Below are 19,704 nucleotides of genomic sequence, written 5' to 3' on the forward strand. Positions count from 1 at the left end.
TTTTAGATCCAGTATATATTTTTATATCATAAAAACATAAAATGTAAGTACTCAAGAAAGAGACAAAATGTTTTGTTTTACAATAAATGTATTTATTATGTCATGGGACAACATTTACAAACCTTACTGTGCAAGTACAGCTGTTGCTGCGTTTTGACAACTGCATGCCCTGAAAACATGGCAAAACATCTTTCTCCCCGCTTTCAAGACAAAAAACCCCTCCAATATTCTTCTTTTGCTGCAGTTGATGGTATGAAATAGCATTTTTAAAAGATTTAATTGACACACTTGAAATTTAAGAAATTTAGAGCTTGCACTAATGAAAATCCTGCAGTTCATGTTTGCAAAAATGCAAAAAATTATGAGAGGACATGAAATAAAGATGAAGCTCATGAAATGAAGCATATTCATTCATGTCTTAGCTCCAAATAAAAAGTTATCAATTACTTGAATGGTATTTGTTAAGTCAATGAATATGGCCATCTGTTAAGGGGAAATTAATCACATCTGCAAAAGTAACAAAAGATCCAAGGAATATTGGCAAAAAAAAATCTATTCCTATACAACTGCAATATCAGTCACAGCATTCTAACAAAAGTTGAACAAAAGCACTTGCGACATTATAAATTAACAGTAATCAATTCCATTTGAGCTTGATAAATTTGATCCAACATGTTTCATCCAAGCTATTTACATGCATGAATGAAACACCAGATACATAATCCTGTGTCAACTCTCCCATAACTTGAAAATCATTCAGTGTTGCATGAAACATAACCCATGTAACATTACAATCTACAATCAAAGGAAAGCAGAGAGATTAATGTGAAAAGCTTGAGGACAGTTAAGGGGGGTTAGTGGGTCAGTGGTTGCAGAAATCAGTAAGTGAACAATCAGTGACAATAAAATCACAGAACATACATTCATCTGCAGTGAGTGGAGGAACCCACCCACTGTGAACTAAATGAAGTGTACCTCAGGATGAGGCTAAGATGATCCTTAGAAAATATCCATAACAGTAAGTGAAAATGAAAAAAAGATATCATAATCTAAGGACTAGTTAAATTAAAAAAAAATTAAGTTAAATTTGGCACAATCACATAATATAGGGGCTACCATGTGTTAAAAAAAAGAATGAAAACAATTTACATTCATGGACTGGATTCTAACAGGTAGAAATGGTTTATCTAAAAATAATCATTCTATCATATAGAGGGTTATCTCCCTTAATGAATCCGCAGTGGCTCATTTATTAAGGCTACATGTAACATTGCAAAACAATTTGTCAGAGTCATCATCCCAGTGTTTCAGTTAATCAGTATATAAATTCACACATTTCATTGAATCTTGTCTCGTATGTTATTGAAAGGATATTCCTGTAACAGTATAGATCAAATTCATATCATAAGTAACAGGTCTTACACTGACAGCAATGGTTTGCGATCTTGTTCTTCTGGAATCAACTGGAAACCTGTGATAACTTTCCATCTCAGGATTTAGTTTCTTCAAAGGTTAACCGTGGCAAACATCTGTATCTCAAGCAGTCCTTAAATAATCTGCACCTTATCTTCTCAGTCTTCTCCCACCTGAGTCCAGTCCTCACCAACGGGGAGAAAAGGGTTGAAAACAGGCTTTTTGTTTCCAGCTGCAGTCACTTTGCAACAAACCTTATTACTATCATTACTGGATGTCTTCCACATAGTTAGCAGGATAAAGGCCGATTTTTCCATCTTTGAGCCGGCCCTTGCACCAACCTTGGTCATCTTCTTCGCCAATTTTGGTGAGTTCATCCCCTGGAGGAAGAAAGGATGAAGGGTAAATATTTGCTTACCAGAAGCCTGCTGGTATTTTAAAATTTGAGTGTCCTACTTTTTCAGTAGGGCTCATTTTCAATTTATACCTGCTTTGAAGCTCAGTTCATCCTGCTCTTGTCCTTCGTAGTCATAGAGGGCTCTGACAGGGACGGATATGACGGGAGATGATGGCTCATCTTCAAACGGATTCCCCTCTCCATTAGAGGAGAAAGGGTTGCCACTGGTTTCTTCATCTGACCAGTCTTGAGTCTTCTCCACACTACTTGCACTACACAAACAGAACAAAATATATCCACTTTAAAATAAAAGCCCAACATGTTTTCATGTTTCTTACTTTTTTCACCTTGTGGGACAAAGCAGGGCTAAAAGCTCAAAGCTGGAAAAGTGAGGAAAAATAAATACAATACCAAGAAATAAGAAAAAAAAACCCATGACAATCTAAAAATCCATGTGATGTGCCCAGAAAACAGTCACCTTTCAGTTATAAGAAAGTGGAAATCATGCTTACTCATGGCATCAGCGCTATAAAGCAAGCATTTGTTTCAGGCAGCATGTCAAGTGATTTAAAAAATGGTTTTAATGACACTTAAAGATCAACTCAGTGTGCAGAATGACGACGGAAGGTAATGCAACAAAAAAACATGACTGCAATTCAAATAACATGAGAAACACTGCAACACAAGAATTAGAAAGATAAATCATTGTTGGATGTGCGTGATTGGATTTTAACCTAAACGACCAGCAGAGGGTGCCACATAAACATCAGAAGTTGAAAATCTTAACACAAACATATCAGCACATACAAAAAAAGTTTTGCAGTCAGATCTATTCAGAGTCTTTCATTGTAACTTAACTAATGATTTAGTTTTCCTTCTGTACATAATAGTGGATTTATGACAAAAATGTCGGTTAACAGGTGGAATGAATTCACAACCAATCCGTTTACATGTGTCGACATTTAGATCTGACTGTAAGACAGAAACATTTCCTATATCTTTGACATGCGTCCCCATGTGCATGACATTTGTAATGCTCTGCAGAACATGGCGCTGTTAGGAGCGAAGAACAGACACACACTGGTGTCATGTGTAATACCATTGAACTGACCATGCAAAGAAACACAACAACAACCTGCCACCTGAGGGAGGAGAAAAGCTTATTAAAAAGAAGGGAGCAAAGAAACCAAGACCAAGACATGGCAAGAATGGCGATCCATGAAAGAAAGATAGAAACAGGGAGGCGTGGAGGCTGTGGGTGGGAGGAGTGTTTTCTCCTGTTCACCAACGTTTTTATTTCCTCTTTATTCACACTGATGTGGTTGACTGTGGTCTCCAGCTCCGGTGCTGCCTTCTTCTCCTCTCTCTCCTCATCCTCATCTTCATCAAAGGGATTAGAGCCCACTGGTGCTGTTACAGTGGGCACAGTCAGGCTGACAACATGGGGAACAAGTGAGAGATGGCTTGTTTACATGCACACACACAGACAAACCTGCGACACACATTACCTGTGGGCAAATTCAACATTGATGAGATAAAGACAGGAAATTATAACGATAGTAGTAATAGTCAAATACCCAATCAGGATACCATGTCAGGTTTTGCTGTGATGCAGAAGGTGAAAAAAAATACGGAGTTTTTTAAAAACTGTTCAGCTTTGCATGTCACCTCTTGTTGAAGTGGTCATGACAGCAATAAACAGGTTTTAAAGAAGCCTCCAAATCAAAAAGTCAAATTTTCCATGTGCAATGGACTCCAATGCTCCCAAGGTCAAGGACATCTTTCAACAGCTATAACTAGTTATACGTTGTAAGCTGGTCTTTCGACAGTATCACACTGTAAGGTGAATGTAGTATCGCTGCTATTGGCACAGCACAGGGCCCTGAGCCAACTCATACATTTACCAGACACACTGGTTTGGATGAAATATAACCTGTGCTTTATGACGCAACAAATAAAACAAAGCATCACTTCCTGTGTAACACATCAAAGAGTTAATTGTCAAATCTGGGTGTTGTTGATGCACAATATGTCTTGCGGTAGTTTACTTCCCACTATTGTTTCCTTCACCTGCATGAGAAGAAACAGGGTTTCTGCTCCCTGTTTAGAGACCTCTGGACCATGAACACCAGCGGCTATCGGCCGTCCCATTGAGAAGCAGAGAAATGTGAACGCCTTTGTTTGCATAGTCATGCCATGCTCTGCCATCAGCGCAGCCGGAGGGGTTGTTCTAGCAAATAGGATTCGACTGGGAGCTCAACACGATGTAACTATGGTGACGTCAAACAACAAACAAAACTGCCACTATCAACAGGAACCTAAGCACTTCAAGAGCTGAATAACTGGTCTTATCCCATGGGAATGTAACAATTTCTGAAGCTGATAAAATGTGCTTTTAACTACAGTCAAACAACTTTCTCTGTGTTATTGACCCCAACCCTTTGTGACTCCAGAAACAAAATAAATTTCAAGCAACCCTGTTCAGAAACTCTACATAATGTACATAAAATCCTCCAATTACACCCTCGGATGTAGGAAGTGATGTCAGAGCCAATGAAGCTGGTTGGGGGAGTGCAGTCAACATGTCCAAGTTCATAGGTCAAATGCTTTCCATGCCTGACATTCCTTCTGTTGACTCCTCAGCAGGCTCCTCTAGTTCTTATCACTTGTACGTACACGCCACTCTGCACTGTTGTCTGGATGAGAATGTAGAGGAACTTCGTTACCTCATCAGCAAGGTGCAATGGAAAGAGAAGAGTTCACACACAGTAATGTTGACAGATTGGCCATAAACAGACAAAATAATCCCAGCTGACAATTTCTTAAAAATCCAGAGCAACAACACAATCAACATCTGCAATTATCCCAACATTTTCCTTCAATATGCACTCAAAAAAATTGTACAACTAATGCAATAAACACTACGGTGATGATGACCAATGTTCAGTCACCTAAAAATTTGTGTGGCATGTTCTGGATTAAAAAAATTTTTTTTTTTAAAATTTTGTATCAAGGGGTTAAAATGTGTCTGTATGCACGGACACCGAGTTGTGCTTTTTGTGCTTCATGATACTTTCATGCAAAGCTTAATTTCATGTTTGTTGCTGTTCCCACAAACTACTGTTATTATTTTTTGCTGTTGCCACAACACGAAATAGACATTTCTATGCTATGAATTCCTACTTTTTACTTGGTTTGGAAAGATTGTATCATCTGAAAAATGCAAATCAAGAGGCCCTAAAAAGTGACAAAGCAGTCAAATTGGAAAACAACCAGACTTTTGTTAGTTAAATCACCAACAGGTCTGTGAATTATAATCATGAAAACATATTGTTTAGCTCAAGCATCCACTAATATTTCTTCTTGTTCATCACAAATTTGATAAATCAGGTCCTTAACTTAAATTTTTTTTTAAAATCTTGCTTTCCTTTGCTAATATCCATGCAATGAGGTGTTTTGGTGTCATATTCCTACATTACTGTTTGGCGTGTAGTCAGCTAACGACCAGCTGATTCAGGTCACGCAAGGATGAATTCTTTCCCATCAAACTGCAACAAAATGTTTACTGTTAACCAACCAGGAGTCACTGGGGGCATATGTTACGTAACGTTTACTTGCATTCCTCAAGAGGAAAACACTGCTTTTTTTGATGTTGGGAGTATTGTTAGTGAGTGTATTTTTGCCTGTGAATCCCTGAACAGATCAGGTTTCTCTTTGTTAGAGGGCGAAAGAGTGAATCAGTGTGTTATTGAGGTACTACCTGCTGCTGCCTTTGGCGGTCTGAACAGGTTGGTCTGACCCAGTTTGGCTGATGCCTGTCAGAGTGACGCCCTCCGATGGCTTCTTCTTTTCCCGTCTGCTGAGCGTTCGGTTCAGATCTATGGACCAATCCTGGCAGACACACACAGACAGACAGGGAAGTAGTCGAACAGAAGCCAATGAGATTGTTAAAAAAAAAAAGCCCTCAGACTGTCGGGGAGAACACATCACAAGCATAGGCACCAAAACATATGCACATTCCAGCACTCATATGGCCACGGCAACTGGATTCTAAAATTTATATATATTTCCGATACAACTCTGTATACAGAAATACAGCACCAAGCAGTCTCCCCCTCCACCAGAGGCTTGCCAGCGAGAGGGGAGAAATGAAGACATCCCAATACCGTTTAACAACAGTTACAGAAAAGAAAATGTTCTTCCTTTTGCAGATGTAGTTAGAAATGCTTCTATAGAACCCCTGAATGACTGGAGTAATGCCGTTTTGGCCAACATTCACAATGATTGACCTTTATAGAATTTTTTTTTTAGGCTTATTTGATTTATTCTAAAATCCACAATAGCATGACAGCATAATTTAAATCTTGTGCTGGAGTTAGAAGTCTAAATAATCAAAAGAATACAGACAACAGTTGCATTGTCCCTTTTTCACATCAATAATATTTTACCCTTGTTTGACCCTTCAGATTTATTAGGCCTCTTTAACTTTAAGTCTGTCTCCTGACCTCTGAGAACAAATGCCAGCCCGTGTTGACATCATGTGACACACCGCAGGGCTCACATCTGCAGTTACGACTGGGGTCGCTGAGGGTTCAGAATTCAAAGTTGTCACGGCAGTGTGGAGTGATTCTTGAAATTTTGACGTCCACGAAAAAGTAGAAACATCTTGTACTTATGAGGTCGAGGGAGCAGAGGTGAAATAGTCACACATTTGCATGGAGTTATTACGCCAGGGACAGCACTGTGGTGTCTGCATGAACCACTTGTTTCTTTGTCAGGTTAATATTCAATTTCAGAGAGGATTAAACACAACCACCTCAAATGCACACAGACAGATGGAAGCAGTAAGGTGTGAGAGTGTTAAAAAGATTCCCTGCCATTAGGAACTCACTATAATGGACCTTCTTTTAAAGGTGCGAGGACGGGACCAGTCCAAATTCTGTCAGACATGGGGAAAGGGAAGCAGGTGCAGGACGGTTAATGTGGTCAACACAGTCTAGTCCTGAACTGAATGATACACTGTCAGATGCTCAAATGTTAGTCTGTGAAGGTAGACACTGCTTAGTTGTGTAATAACTAATCGGAAACAAGGGATCTTCACTAAATGGCCAGTAGCTTGAAAAATATTTCAGGCAAACAACCTCCGTGCATTCCTTTTTTCAAAAGCCTCGAATGGGAGCTGATCAAGATGCCCCACTAGAACAGCTATTTTCAGTAGAAATATTAAACCCATTTCTGCTGTTGTTTTGACAGTGGGTTCTCATATTTGGGCCTGGGAGAGCATCAGGAGCCTTCAATGGAGATACTAGTAAAATAAGAAAGATATTATAATCGATTGATAATTACCTCACGGCGTGATACATGATTTTTTAAAAACTGATTAAGGCAAAAGACCACTATCAAATGTGTATGAAGTTTCTGAGAGAGTCACATGGGATGGTTTTCCTCCATTCCTTCCGTCTTTTTTTTTTTTTTAACAAGTAATATCCAAGAGTGTAATACCTCAAATTGGGGCCAGTTCATAGGCATGCCCGGACCATGACTGGCCCGGAACAATTTCAGATCCTCTTCAGCATCAGTACCAGAGATCGTGTCCTCCAGCGTGTGGTAGATCGTCTTGAATCTAGAGACAATAATTATGCAAGCATGATGAGTCAAATCTCTCACCTCAAAGCAGCAGCAATATCTTTTTTTTTTTAATAACAACTTATATCTGACCTGTGATTGGATGACAGATCCAGGTGTTGTTTAACCTCCAGCAGCAGTTCTCTGAAGAAGCGAATGCGTTTGTCTTCAAACTGCTGCCATTGTTCAAACACTTGCTCCATGTTTTCCATGTACTGAGGCGTCAACTTGTCCAGCTCCTCTAGGGATTTCTCATATCGTTCCTTAGACTGACAGAAAGGGAAATGTGAAGCAACAAGACACAATGAAATAATATTAATTGCTGATAATATACTGATGGAAATTAAAAACATTTTATATAACACATAGTTCATCAGTGACCATATCACAGCAGGTTGTCAGCATGTTTAGTCAATATCTAAGGAAGGGCCACATTTTTATCCACATGTGTTTTGTCTGAGAAAAAATCTTGGGAAAGAACCAAAACTCTATAGTGTTAATAAAGGGATTGTGTTCTTGCTTTCTTATGTTTCTGAGGGGCTTTTAGATGACAGATTATCTAACACCTTTTTCCCCTTGATTGCAATAATTAACACCAAACTAGCAAGACAGAAGATTTTAAAATTCATAGTAAAAATTATCTTGTAACACACTGAATCCTAATAAAACAAGGTATGATAGAAACACCCCCCCCCCCAAACCCTTTACCTTCTGGACCTCCTGTTGACATTTCTCCACCTTTTCCTGGAGCTTCTTTTGTGTATCAGGGTTGTTGTTGTCCAGTTTGCTGCTGTTCTCTCTGCTAGCTGCCAGTTTTTCTTCTTTACAGGCAGAATGGTATGACTTTTTCATCGTCTCCACCTGCAGATTCAGCCATACATGTAGAATACAATCAACGTCTTTCATCAATGAAACTTAAGATGGTGAGGCTGACATCACCATAATTTCTACACCTTAAAGCCTGACCATGTTTTGGCCATTTGACATTTTTGGAAACACTACAAATTCCTTATTAGAGAAGTTTGGTGATATGAAAGTAAGGCAGGGAAATGAAAACACTGAGGCCTGATAAAGATTCTATCTGACTACTCCTTTATCACTTTGCTTATAGTTAACATGCAGTGGAAGAAGCTTCATCTAACTGCGGCGCCATCTGAAGCATTCTGGCAGGTACCCAGTGTGACTTGGGCCCAAGCCAGGGAAGCCATGTCCCTGCAGAACAAGCAACAAGGTCATGCGTTGGGAGAACTTCAGAAAATACTGCAGCCTCGGAGATTATCAGCATTTTGAGTGTTCCTCTCAGCATAAGTGCAGAAAACACAATGTCAATCCACTATAACAGATTATGATGCAAAGGTTGTTCCTAGTTAAGCATATATGTGTCTATTATTGATATATTGTACTGCCCATGTCAGCTACTCTTTTCTATGGTGCTTAATTAACCTCATTTCCTCCCTGTCCTCCATCCCCAGTCATTCAATAAATCACTATGGCTACAAAGCTTCATCGCTCTGTCCATGCTCTATGACAAGGCCAGGATATCACCTCCCCCCTTGTGATATCATCATGCACACAGGAAAGGTTGGCAGATCCTGTAACCATTCAAATACTTGTAAGTGAACGCTCTTAAATCAGTGCACAGACACTGGAAGGAATGTGTGTAGTTCCCAGTAGGAAGGCTGCTAAAATGAAAGCAGTTGTATGGAGGACACTGACCCCCCCAGGCTCCCTGCACTATTTCTCCTTCTGTTGCTTAAAGGTCAGCGAACTACAGGATTCACTACGTAACCAGTGAACTGAGGGGTGAAATTAATAAATCTAGCCGCAGTCTTGAAAAATAACTTGCTTGTCACTGCTTGGATATTTATAGTTTAGAAAATGTTGGTTAAAAAATACTTCAAACAGGTGCTCAGCTTTCAGCTAAGTTTGTATCCTGTGTGGTCCCGAGGAGCATGAAATCCAAACCTCTTTCAGTTTTTTTGCCCAGGGTTTCTGAGCCTTGCGGAACCCATCGTCGGCCTCTTTCGTCTCCTTGAAGCCACCGATCATCTGTTTGTGGTAGGCGTCCCTCTGCCAGTTCTTTAACTTCTCGTAGTCTTCTCCCATTATTGCGGCCTTCACTTCCATATGGAGCTCGCTCACCTTCTCGGCCTCTGTGCACAGGGCGGACCATGCTCGCTCTAGCGTACCATACTGAGGGCCTGAGGAAAGAGCAGTTTACAAGTCAGTGTCTGCAAAAGAAATAAATCCAAAATGAAAGAATGGTTTGAATGTATGAATACAACGTGAGACTCATGTAAAACCTTTGTACCTTTATCTATGAGTTGCCGCCACCGCTTCCCCCATTCTGTGAGCTGCTGTGCATATGACTTTTCAATGCGTGCCCGCTCGTGAAGACAGTTCATCAGATCATTACAGAGCCGGTTGCCGTCGTCCACCCGTTTCACCGTTCGCTTGTAGTTACCAACCTGAGAATAAGTAACCGATTGAAAAGAAAATGACAGACAAAAATGAATTGCAGCAGCCGTATTGCAGGTACATTATTGTAAAGTTTATTAGATTTATATTACGTACTTCATTTACCACTGAAATATAGACGTTACTTTAAAATAACAACAAATAATCATAAAAGTTCGATGATTTCCTCATCTCACCTCCCAGAAGCTGTCGCTGGAGACATCAATCGTGGAGTCGTCGTAGGAGCCTGACATCGCTGCTGCCCCGAGTTACACTCAGTGTGTAGGGCCTAAACAAAAACCTGAGTGTTAATGATTGAACATGATTACATTAGAGCTGCAAGATTTGTCTGGTGATCTCCATTCACACGTACATGCCATCTTATTTCAAAATGAAGGTGATGCTTCTGCATTTTATTTCACGACTGCATCACAAATAGTTTCTTTTGTCTACAGAATCCAAATGCCCCCCCAATACAGCACTAATATTGATTTCTGCTTCAACCAATGACAGTGCAGCTTTCCACAACGTCATTCAGTGAGAAGGAGAGCAGCGAGAAGGAGAGTATACATGTTTAAACATGACAGCAGTGAAGAGTGCGTGACAGAGAAGGCCTGCATCGAATATTTTAATCTGGAGAAAAAAATAAAATCAGCACAAAGAATTGGATTTAAATTCTGAGCTAAAAATTTGCACTTTTTTCCAGAATTGTGCAGGCCTTGATCACAAAATCTCTTCATTCTCTGTGAAAAATGGCCCGGAGCTGAATTTTAAATTAAAGTTAGCAGTCCATTAACAGACAGGAATAAAAAGACATCTTGAAATGAACCATGTTTTAGGAAACCAACAATTGAAGGATGATAGGACTAAAACATTATTATTATTTTGTTAGATAATAGTCCTCAGATACCGCATGCGCGACTCAGATTTAAATAAGATTGTACGTAGTGAGTTGGAATAAAAATGATTTAAAGGAGTGATAAGTATAAACAGGAATGAGGAGTGAAAGTATGTTTACTGACCTAACTACCCTCAACAAAACTCAAACTGAAACCACAGTGGACACATAGACCCTCAGCTAGACCTCAGCTGTGCATGTGTGTGTGTGTGTGTGTGTGTGTGTGTCATAGAGAGAAAGAAACTGCTAAGAGGGACACAGTTGGCATCTTCCACTTCCTTCCGATGGGCAGAGAGCCAGTTTTCTGTTACTCTCTTCTACCCCTCTCCTCTTCCCTCATTTCAAACAGTCTCTCTTTATTCCTCTCCTCCATCCTTTCCTTCTCAGCTCAATCATTCATCCTCTCCTCCCTTGTCCAACTAAATTAAAATAAAATAAGTCCTTTTGTATTCAGAAAAAATTATAATCAACTGTGCAGGAATCACAGTTCACATTATCAAATATTATTTCTCCACATGAAAATCAAAATTAGTTGACAAGGAATGTAATCAAATACTGCAGGCCATGATGGCTAATGACGCAATTTTTAATAATGATAAAATTTCACTTAAATCTTCCATTTCTTTCACTTTTATAGAGAGTGATCCATCCACACGCGATGCGATCAGACATGACCAGCATGTTATGATGCATAGATGCATTTTGGAGCGAACTGAGCCCACAAAGCTTCTTTCAGCACTAGGGCTAGTGCTTGGTGTGTGTTGGCCAGTGGTCAGTGGACCGTGCCCTCCATGGCAGGACTTGGACAGAGGGTGGTATTGTCTTTGCTGCTAGCTGGTTAACAATATTCGCTTTAACTGTGTCTATAGTTTACAGTCAGGTCAGTCAAACAACCAAAGACGCACAAACAGATGTTGTCTGCCACCACTTTTAGCAAAAACCACATGTTTAATTTTAAAAGACTTCCTCAAGAAGTGAAGCTTTGATAAAAAACACACCTGTTTGTGTGTGCACCATCTTTGTTGGCTGTATCAAATATCACTGTATTACAGTGCAGTCATAATTGCAAACTGATAAAAACAACAATCATTCAAACCATGTGGGCTTTCCTATTATGCTGAAATGCGAGAATGATCTTCTTTTGGTTTTCATATAATTAAATTAATATTTAATGGGCTGGGTCTGGTGCTACCAGACATTTTCAAGCATTTACTAACATCTTGCAAAGACTTTTAAATAACTATTAAAGAATATTGCAAAATAAGAGCAAAAGAAGCCTCTTCCTTAGCATAATAAGTCTAATTATCCAGCATGGTGTTGTCCTCTGCTCTATTTAGCATTTCTCTTCCAGCTATCCATATTCATCAATCACTGGTCTAGCACATGAGAGGAACACACAAGGGATGAATGGGACAAGCTACAAATACCTTCTCAATACATGGCAACATGTCTGCTGGCAGTAAACGCTGTTGAGCACCAACTTCCACTGAGAGATTTATCACAGCAGTATTATTTTTATTAAATGAGTGGCACTCCTCAGAATACATTCCTTAGTCAAGGCCGAACAACACTGCACTTTTTGATTGACTTGATCCATGCACAGCTCCTCCACAAAGTTTCTCGAAAATTGGTTGAGGAGTTTATATGTAACTTGGAATATCCAACAACACCACAGAAAGTGAAGCAAAAATGTCCCAGATCTTTACCCAAAATCAATCAGCAATGCGCCCGATAAGATAAGGAAAACACAAGTTTTGGGGGGGACATCTCTCTCCTGTACACTGATGTACAACAAACACACAACTCTTCACGAATGTACAAGCTAGAATTTTAATTATCTTATTGGTATCTGCCATAAGAAGAAGGTATTATCAGAACTGTGTTCTTATTTTCTGGTGCGCTGAAGGCAAGAGTTAAATTGGGTGGTGCTGGCTCCCAAAGATATGGGTGTGGAAGTATAAGTCTGATGGAGACAGATAAGATTATTATTTTTTATTTTCTGATAGCTTCTTATACAATAAAATAAATTTCAAAGGGGGAAGTAAAACAATTACTTTGGTCATGAACATTGCTGATGTACATATCTGATTATGCAATCCTGTTCCATTGTGCTTGAATGTAGGAAGGTTTCATAATCAAGTAGCTCTTCCTATCAAAGTTGCAGAGACAACATTTTTAGCTGCAACAATTCATTGACATTCCTTTCCCATAAAAGCTATTTTCCAAGCTTGAAGTACTCAGCAGCAAAAGGAACAAGTGACTGCATACCCTAAGAGTGTTTAAAAAAACTGGATGCAGCTTGACCCAGACCTGCAAACAACAGTGTTGACTCAGTCAAGGTCTGAAGTCCACTCAGTTCGTCTGCAGACGAACACAGGAAAATCCAACACTCTGCTGCTAGGCACAAAAAACAAAAACAAAACTGAAAAACTGTATTGAACACAAAATGTAGAGTCTAATTTCTAATGTGTGTTTTATAAGGTTAATATGAAAAACACACAAAAAACATGTTTCTGACAACAAATGCACAATTCCTTCCATCTGAAGTTTTGCTGAATTGAGTTTCTTAGATACAGTTTCATGGTTTCGTAATCAAACTAAACAATGATATCAACTAAAGCCCGATAAGCACATTTACAGAACATGCTGGTACTTGGTTAAACACAATAGTCTGAAGTTGTAAGTGAACAAATGCATTCCTCTGAGCTGCCATGTTAAAAATGAGACTTGCAACTTAAGCTTTTTCCCACACTGTCACTACTCATTAAATTAATTCTAGACACAAACAAATTTCACGTAAAAAATATCAGTTGTTGATTGATGTGTATAAATGACTTAATAGAATGGAGGCAGGCAGCAAGCTGGAGAGGGGGAGGAAAGGGAGGATGCAAGATATGACTGTGTGTTATTAAAAGCACATGAAAGCCTCCTGTTATACGCTGCTGGAAATAAGACTACCTGACTCGTGTCTGAGGAGGACATGATATGCCAATGACCTCCACACCAGTTCTGGGCAGGGAGGGGGTGAGATTGGACAACACAATCACACCAAGAGACAAGGTATTCCAAATAATGAAAAAGTAAAGCCTGTAGGCACAAGAACTTATCCTTCCCAACCCACCGCTGTTTATTCACCCTGTGTTTATGTCTTTCAGGGTCGTCACAAAATCAGTCATTATGGAGCTGACATATAAACAACAGCTAAATAGAAAATATACTCCAGGACACCAATCTCAACGGTATCAAATATACAGACAAGGCCACAGGTAGATTCACACCAAATAACCTCTATATTTGACTTTGCCTCATTCTACTGGTCTGCTAAACAGTAACTTCTGGAATGGGTGGTAAATACAGTATGTGCTCAGTAAGTGGAGTTATCCTAAAGGTTGCTGTGTTATATTAGTCTTCCTGCTGAGACTTCTCGGTCTCGTCTACATCACCGTCAACGTAAACAAGAACCAAAACTCCTGCCAGGTTTGTCTAAATAGCAATGCATGACTTACTTCTCCAGATTTTTACGCACAAGAGGAACTGATTAGTACCTTTCCCTCCAGCTGTTTCCAGTATTTTCACCATTTATTAGTCTGAAGACTATTTTCTCTTAAGTCTATAAAATGTAAGCTGTTAATTAAGAACACACATCACATTTTCCAGGTTGATGCCTTGCAATAAACAACTGAACAACACCCCAAGAGTACAGTATTTTCTGCACTGTAAGGGGCACCTAAAAGTCTTTAATTTTCTCAAAAACTGACAGTGTGCCTTATATGTGAAAAAAGTTTTAGAATAGGCCATTCATTGAAGGTGCGCCTTATAGTGCGGAAAATACTGTATTTAATGAGTATAATACTTAAGAGGGATGCAATAAACAGACAATGCTCACATTTTTCATGAAAAATATCTTCAGCAAGTGTGGAAATATTTGCAGATTAAACAGTTTAACTAATTGACTGTTGATCTTCTGAAGTGAGAACCGTTCCTTTGAGGATTGCGATGTATTTGAGTATTTTCCAGACCAAACCATTGCTGTGCTGCAGATTATATTAATCATCAGATTGACTACACAATTAAAGTAAAATAGTTGACGCTTAAAAAAAAGAAAAAACAAATAAATTCAACTCACTTAAAAACTGAGTGTAAATGTTAATCTTGTGGACTGCAGGAAGTGAGTTTAATTACCTATCAAGCTACCTTGGAACATATTTGATAATAGTTTTCCAATTCACAATGTCTTACTTGATGACTTAATAACATGAAAATTGCTTATCTGACCACTGACCGGGGTGACTTTTTTTTCTGTTTCCATTTCCTTCCTTTGTTGCATAAAGCGCTTGCAATATCTCACATGCAGAGAATGCATGTGAGATAATCTAGCCCTTCAATATTGGAGTTTCACAGCAAGACGTTGCTAAATCCCATTAGGGCTTTGACAATATACTTTGCTTCATTTTTCTATTTACACACTTCTGCATAAGCTTGAAGGTCAGAAGTTTCCATGGCGATCGCAGGTCATGACCTTGATGTTGTTCTCTGTCTGTCAAGCACCTCTGTCCTCCTTCCTTGCATGAGCTCAACAGCTGCACGGGACTGCTGATCGCATAAGAAACTGTCACACTGCATGTGGATGACTCACTTTCACATATTCAGCCTTTACATACATTGAGAGAGCCTCTAACTGTGTTAAAACTGTGGTTATGAATCCTGAAAACACAAGACAATGACAGTGTTGGTCCACCAACACCAGGTGAACTGTAGCTTCAACAAAAATGACCAGTCGGTCTGCTCAAAAACCCCATGCTCCATGTCCAGGGAGAAACAATAGCATTTGTTCCACACCTTCAAGCATTTTCCAGTCGACACGCCAGTATCACAGAGATGAACATAATGGAGGGAAATTCTGCATTACATGACAGGGAAGGGGAGCTCCTGATGAAACTCAAATTCACATTTTCCTATGGAAGCCCTCATCCTGTGTGCAGTGGAGTCTCATGTGATGCATTTCATGTTGGAGACTTTTCATGAAAGTGTCATGACCACAATGTGTGAGCAAGTTGACAGAAAACCAAAACCTTGACTTCTGCATTTTAAACTTTCTGGTAGCACATCTAGAAGAACCAAAGGACCAAAGGTTTATCCTAAATTTACTTGTTCTTGCTTACAGGTTTTCTGTGGATCAATTGACCGATAAAGCGATTCAATATTTCATCTAAGAATGCACACTAAGCTACAGTATTTGACAACAATGTTTTTTTGCTCTCTCAAATATTTTCAGTGCAGCTTCAGAGGGGTAGTGAGCTTCATGCTAACTTTTTTGTATCTCTGTAAATGTTTCATGTGGGCTCCATGAGAACACAAGCAAAGATTTCTCTCCATGGAGGCAGTGCTTGAAAACCAAACTCGAAGCTAAGTTTAGCCTGATTCCGCAAGGGAGCAATCAGTTCATTTGACCCCCCCCCCCCCCCCCCCGCAAATGGAAACAGCAGCTTTATATTCAGTTTTGACATACCTGTGTAACTTCTCAGTCATCCAGGTCGAGGTAAATCAAGACGGGAGAAGGAGGAGTATAGATAGAGTCCAGATTCCTATCAACTCTCTACCAGTCAGTTAGAAGTAAAGAAGCTCACTGGATCACTGGATGAGACATGAAATGTCTTCAACACAACCTTAAGCAAGTTGACTTTTTTCTTTTTTGCTTTTCTTGATTTATACAGTTTTGATTATTGCTTCCCCTTGACAACACAACCACCCCAACAAACAGCATAGACTTTGCCTCACTAGGCTTGTCTAAATGCAGCATGACTATGACTGATAACTGATTCATGACATATAATGATTATTGGATGTTTGTCATTTTCAGTAGGTTCCTGTTCCCTGATTCATAAACTCGTGCAGATCAGGACTGTTAATGGTCAGAATATTAAATGCAAAGGCGATACAACTCTGATAAGGCTCCTTTCTTTCCCTACGTGTAACCTGAGTTCAGTGTTCAGTGCAGAAGTCAGGGTGAACTTGGCAGCCAGCTTGCACTGCGCAAATGAAAGATAGGGATGGTCTGAAAGCTCCGAAACGAATTCATTCATATATCAAGAACAGAAACTCCTTTTTTTCCCATAAAAATGACATTATTGTGTCATTCTGAAAGCATTTTAACATAGGATGATACGACATGATCCGAGGGGTTTATCTTTCCTTGCGAAGCCTGCCCCGCCCTTTACCACAGGCAATGAAGCGCCAGTCTCTCCCGGTGAAACCCTTAACAGCTGTGCTACAACATCTTTACCTTCAATTAACTTGGTTCGTTCAAAAAAAACTCAATTCCAATGTTGAATTAATACAAACGCAGGTCGTAACCTACGACCTAAAGGTGTTAGCTTAGCATAGGTGTTGGGGCTTTTAATACCAGCATATATCAAAGTTATTGAGCCTGTGTTGAAGACACAGAATGTGGGATAGATACACTTTAATTTCCACACAAACAGTCAGACAAAGCACTGCGGTGAATAAATACTTTTAAGTTTGTAGGAGCACCACAGTACCGACCTCCTCCCATCGGGAAGTAACTTTAATGTTAGCCCCTAACGTAGCTCTGATGTTAGCGAAACGCCAAGAACCCCCTTCAAGTACAAAGTTTTAAAAGTGCAACATAAAGGTCTTGAATAAAGCTTACCTGACTCGGGTTTATATCTCCTAATTATTTAGGATCAACTAGTGAGATAGTTCTCTCGGAGGTACCAATTTACAAATCTTTTCGATCGTTTCACTCAGCAGCGGCACCATCGATTGACTGTTTGACACAATCGTCTTTAGCTGCAATGCGGAATGCCGCATCCGGTCACGTACTTCAAAATAAAAGCATCGTTTTATTTTTGCATGTCGAAAACACAATTTAAGTAACATTTTTTGAGGTAATCGGACTTGATCTCAGTACTATGAATTGAACTTAAGCGTTCAACATTGAAGTTAGTATTTTACGTCATATTTTTTTCCTAATACTGTAATCACTAAATATTTTGCATATTGAGCCCTAACATGTGACCCACATGTGGTTGAATTGTAGCAAATTAAAGGTCCAAGTAGCCATTAAACTTTGATTCGAATATACATCTACCTGCTAAAAGCGAATACTTTTCTTTTAAAAAGTAAAATAGTGATATGAAGCAAATGTCAAAAACCGTATTTTGAAATTCAATTACTTCCGATGAGACAATCTTTAATCTTGGTAAACTTTATGCAAACCATGTCGAGGCGCGGTTGTCTAACGTCACATCCCTTGAAAAGTTTTTCCAGTTTTTTTCATCCCGAGTCAGTCCATGCGCTGGTTCCCACTGTGGGGTCTGGGGCCCTAAGGGAGCCCTAGTGGATACGAAAAGTAAAATAAGGATTTGTCTGATTTATATCAGATCTTTTTAATGTAAACTCCCTAAATGTATAAGCGCTTCGGACAAAATTCTTGAATTATGAAGAATAAATCAATTATAACAAACAAATTAACATCCTAAGGACTTTGAGAAGTTAACATGTAAATAGTATTATGTGTCCTAAACTATGAAAATTGTCACTGGAAATATTCAATTTAATCAAAAGTAAAAGGTAAAAATTGTCTTTTGCTCCTTATAATATCCCTCTTGCTCATGCAGTCGTCATTAATTAGTCATCTAATCTTAAAAAGAGATGCATTTACCACAGACACACAGCATTCAATGCACACTTTAAGATGTACAGCTCAAAGTTGCCCCCCCCCTTTTTTTTTTTTTACATTTAATCCAGTTTGAGAAACAATACAACTGTCCACAAATTATATTTTAAAAAAGCCCTTCAATGGATTTTAAATATCTTACAACTGCAGTAAATGATGACACTTCTTTAAAATCTCAAAAGATCAGTTAAGCCAAAGAACAACCTATTTTCCTCACTTACCTTTGAATTAGAGTGAGCAATTGTAAAAGTTTAAGGCAGTACCAATACGCATCCTTCATTAAATGGAAAACAAAAATCGTACAATTTATAGATGTAACCAAACACAGTAGAAAACATCAACTCAGACTCTTGGTTGATTATTAGACACATTGTTAGGGGTTGGGTCTCCCTGAGACACATCTCAGAGTTGAATCTGTAAATTGGTCTATATGTATGAATGACAGCACTATCACACATAACACATGAATTTTGCTACAAACCAATACATCCAGACATTATTCTGCACACAGTTGTCAACCAAGCTGAATTAAGACAAAACAGTGGTGAAGGATGTCAAACTTTGAAGGTCAAGAAACGGTGCCATGTAGTGTCTTTAAAGAAGTACCATAAAGGTCATTTCCCTTTTGAAGCAAATAAAGAGGCCTGTTAAATAATAATTTAAGATTGTTTCTTTCTGCTGCTTATTTCACATTAGAAATCCACAATTTTAGATCTAAAAATACACAAAGCACCAAATTGTCTTTAATGTAAGCCTAGAAAGCTTGCTTTAATCACAATTTGGAACTTTTAGCCCCTTTCTTTCTGGTGACAGACGACAACCTTTGTTCCAGGGTAAATACAGTGATTATTATGATAATCTTGTTTATGGACTTCAGCCTGAGTGAGCAAACTCAGGAAAACCAATTGAAAAATACAAACGTACAATACAAGGGTTACCGTTTGGGTTTCTTCTTCTTCAAAAAAAGTCATTACTACATTATATGTTCTTTCCAAAACAACAACTTTATTTCCTATAGCTTTAAGACATTCTTACAGGAAATTAACAGTACTAAAATTAATACATTCTCAACACAAATTAGTCCTTCGATGATGTCAGTAGTCAAACTAAAAATGTTGAAATTATTCAATAATCAAGCAAAAGTATCAAAATGAAGCGTGATGGGTTCAGCATTGAATCTATGAACCCCTTTGTGTTTGCATACCAATTTATAAA

The 19,704-nt window shown here is 38.9% G+C and overlaps 1 protein-coding gene across 4 annotated transcripts; it reads right to left on the reverse strand.

The window, feature by feature from the left end:
* Nucleotides 1-76: 76 nt before the first annotated feature.
* On the reverse strand, nt 77-17,599 carry pacsin2 (protein kinase C and casein kinase substrate in neurons 2). Of its 4 annotated transcripts, XM_068306528.1 has the most exons (12): nt 17,461-17,599; nt 10,090-10,181; nt 9,747-9,903; nt 9,401-9,636; nt 8,144-8,296; nt 7,529-7,704; nt 7,313-7,433; nt 6,702-6,749; nt 5,571-5,701; nt 3,100-3,243; nt 1,901-2,082; nt 77-1,793 (listed from the first exon to the last, which is right to left on the reverse strand). In XM_068306528.1, exons 2-12 carry the CDS (start codon nt 10,144-10,146, stop codon nt 1,681-1,683), a joined length of 1,518 nt encoding a protein of 505 aa, XP_068162629.1. In that variant the 5' UTR covers nt 10,147-10,181; nt 17,461-17,599; the 3' UTR covers nt 77-1,680. The 4 variants fall into 4 exon arrangements, with proteins under 4 accessions (XP_068162629.1, XP_068162630.1, XP_068162631.1 ...); XM_068306529.1 differs by lacking the exon at nt 6,702-6,749; XM_068306530.1 differs by lacking the exon at nt 3,100-3,243.
* Between the last annotated feature and the right edge of the window lie 2,105 nt (nt 17,600-19,704).

This window comes from Antennarius striatus, chromosome 22, assembly GCF_040054535.1.
Source record: "Antennarius striatus isolate MH-2024 chromosome 22, ASM4005453v1, whole genome shotgun sequence".
In the NCBI taxonomy this organism is placed as follows: Eukaryota; Metazoa; Chordata; class Actinopteri; order Lophiiformes; family Antennariidae; genus Antennarius; species Antennarius striatus.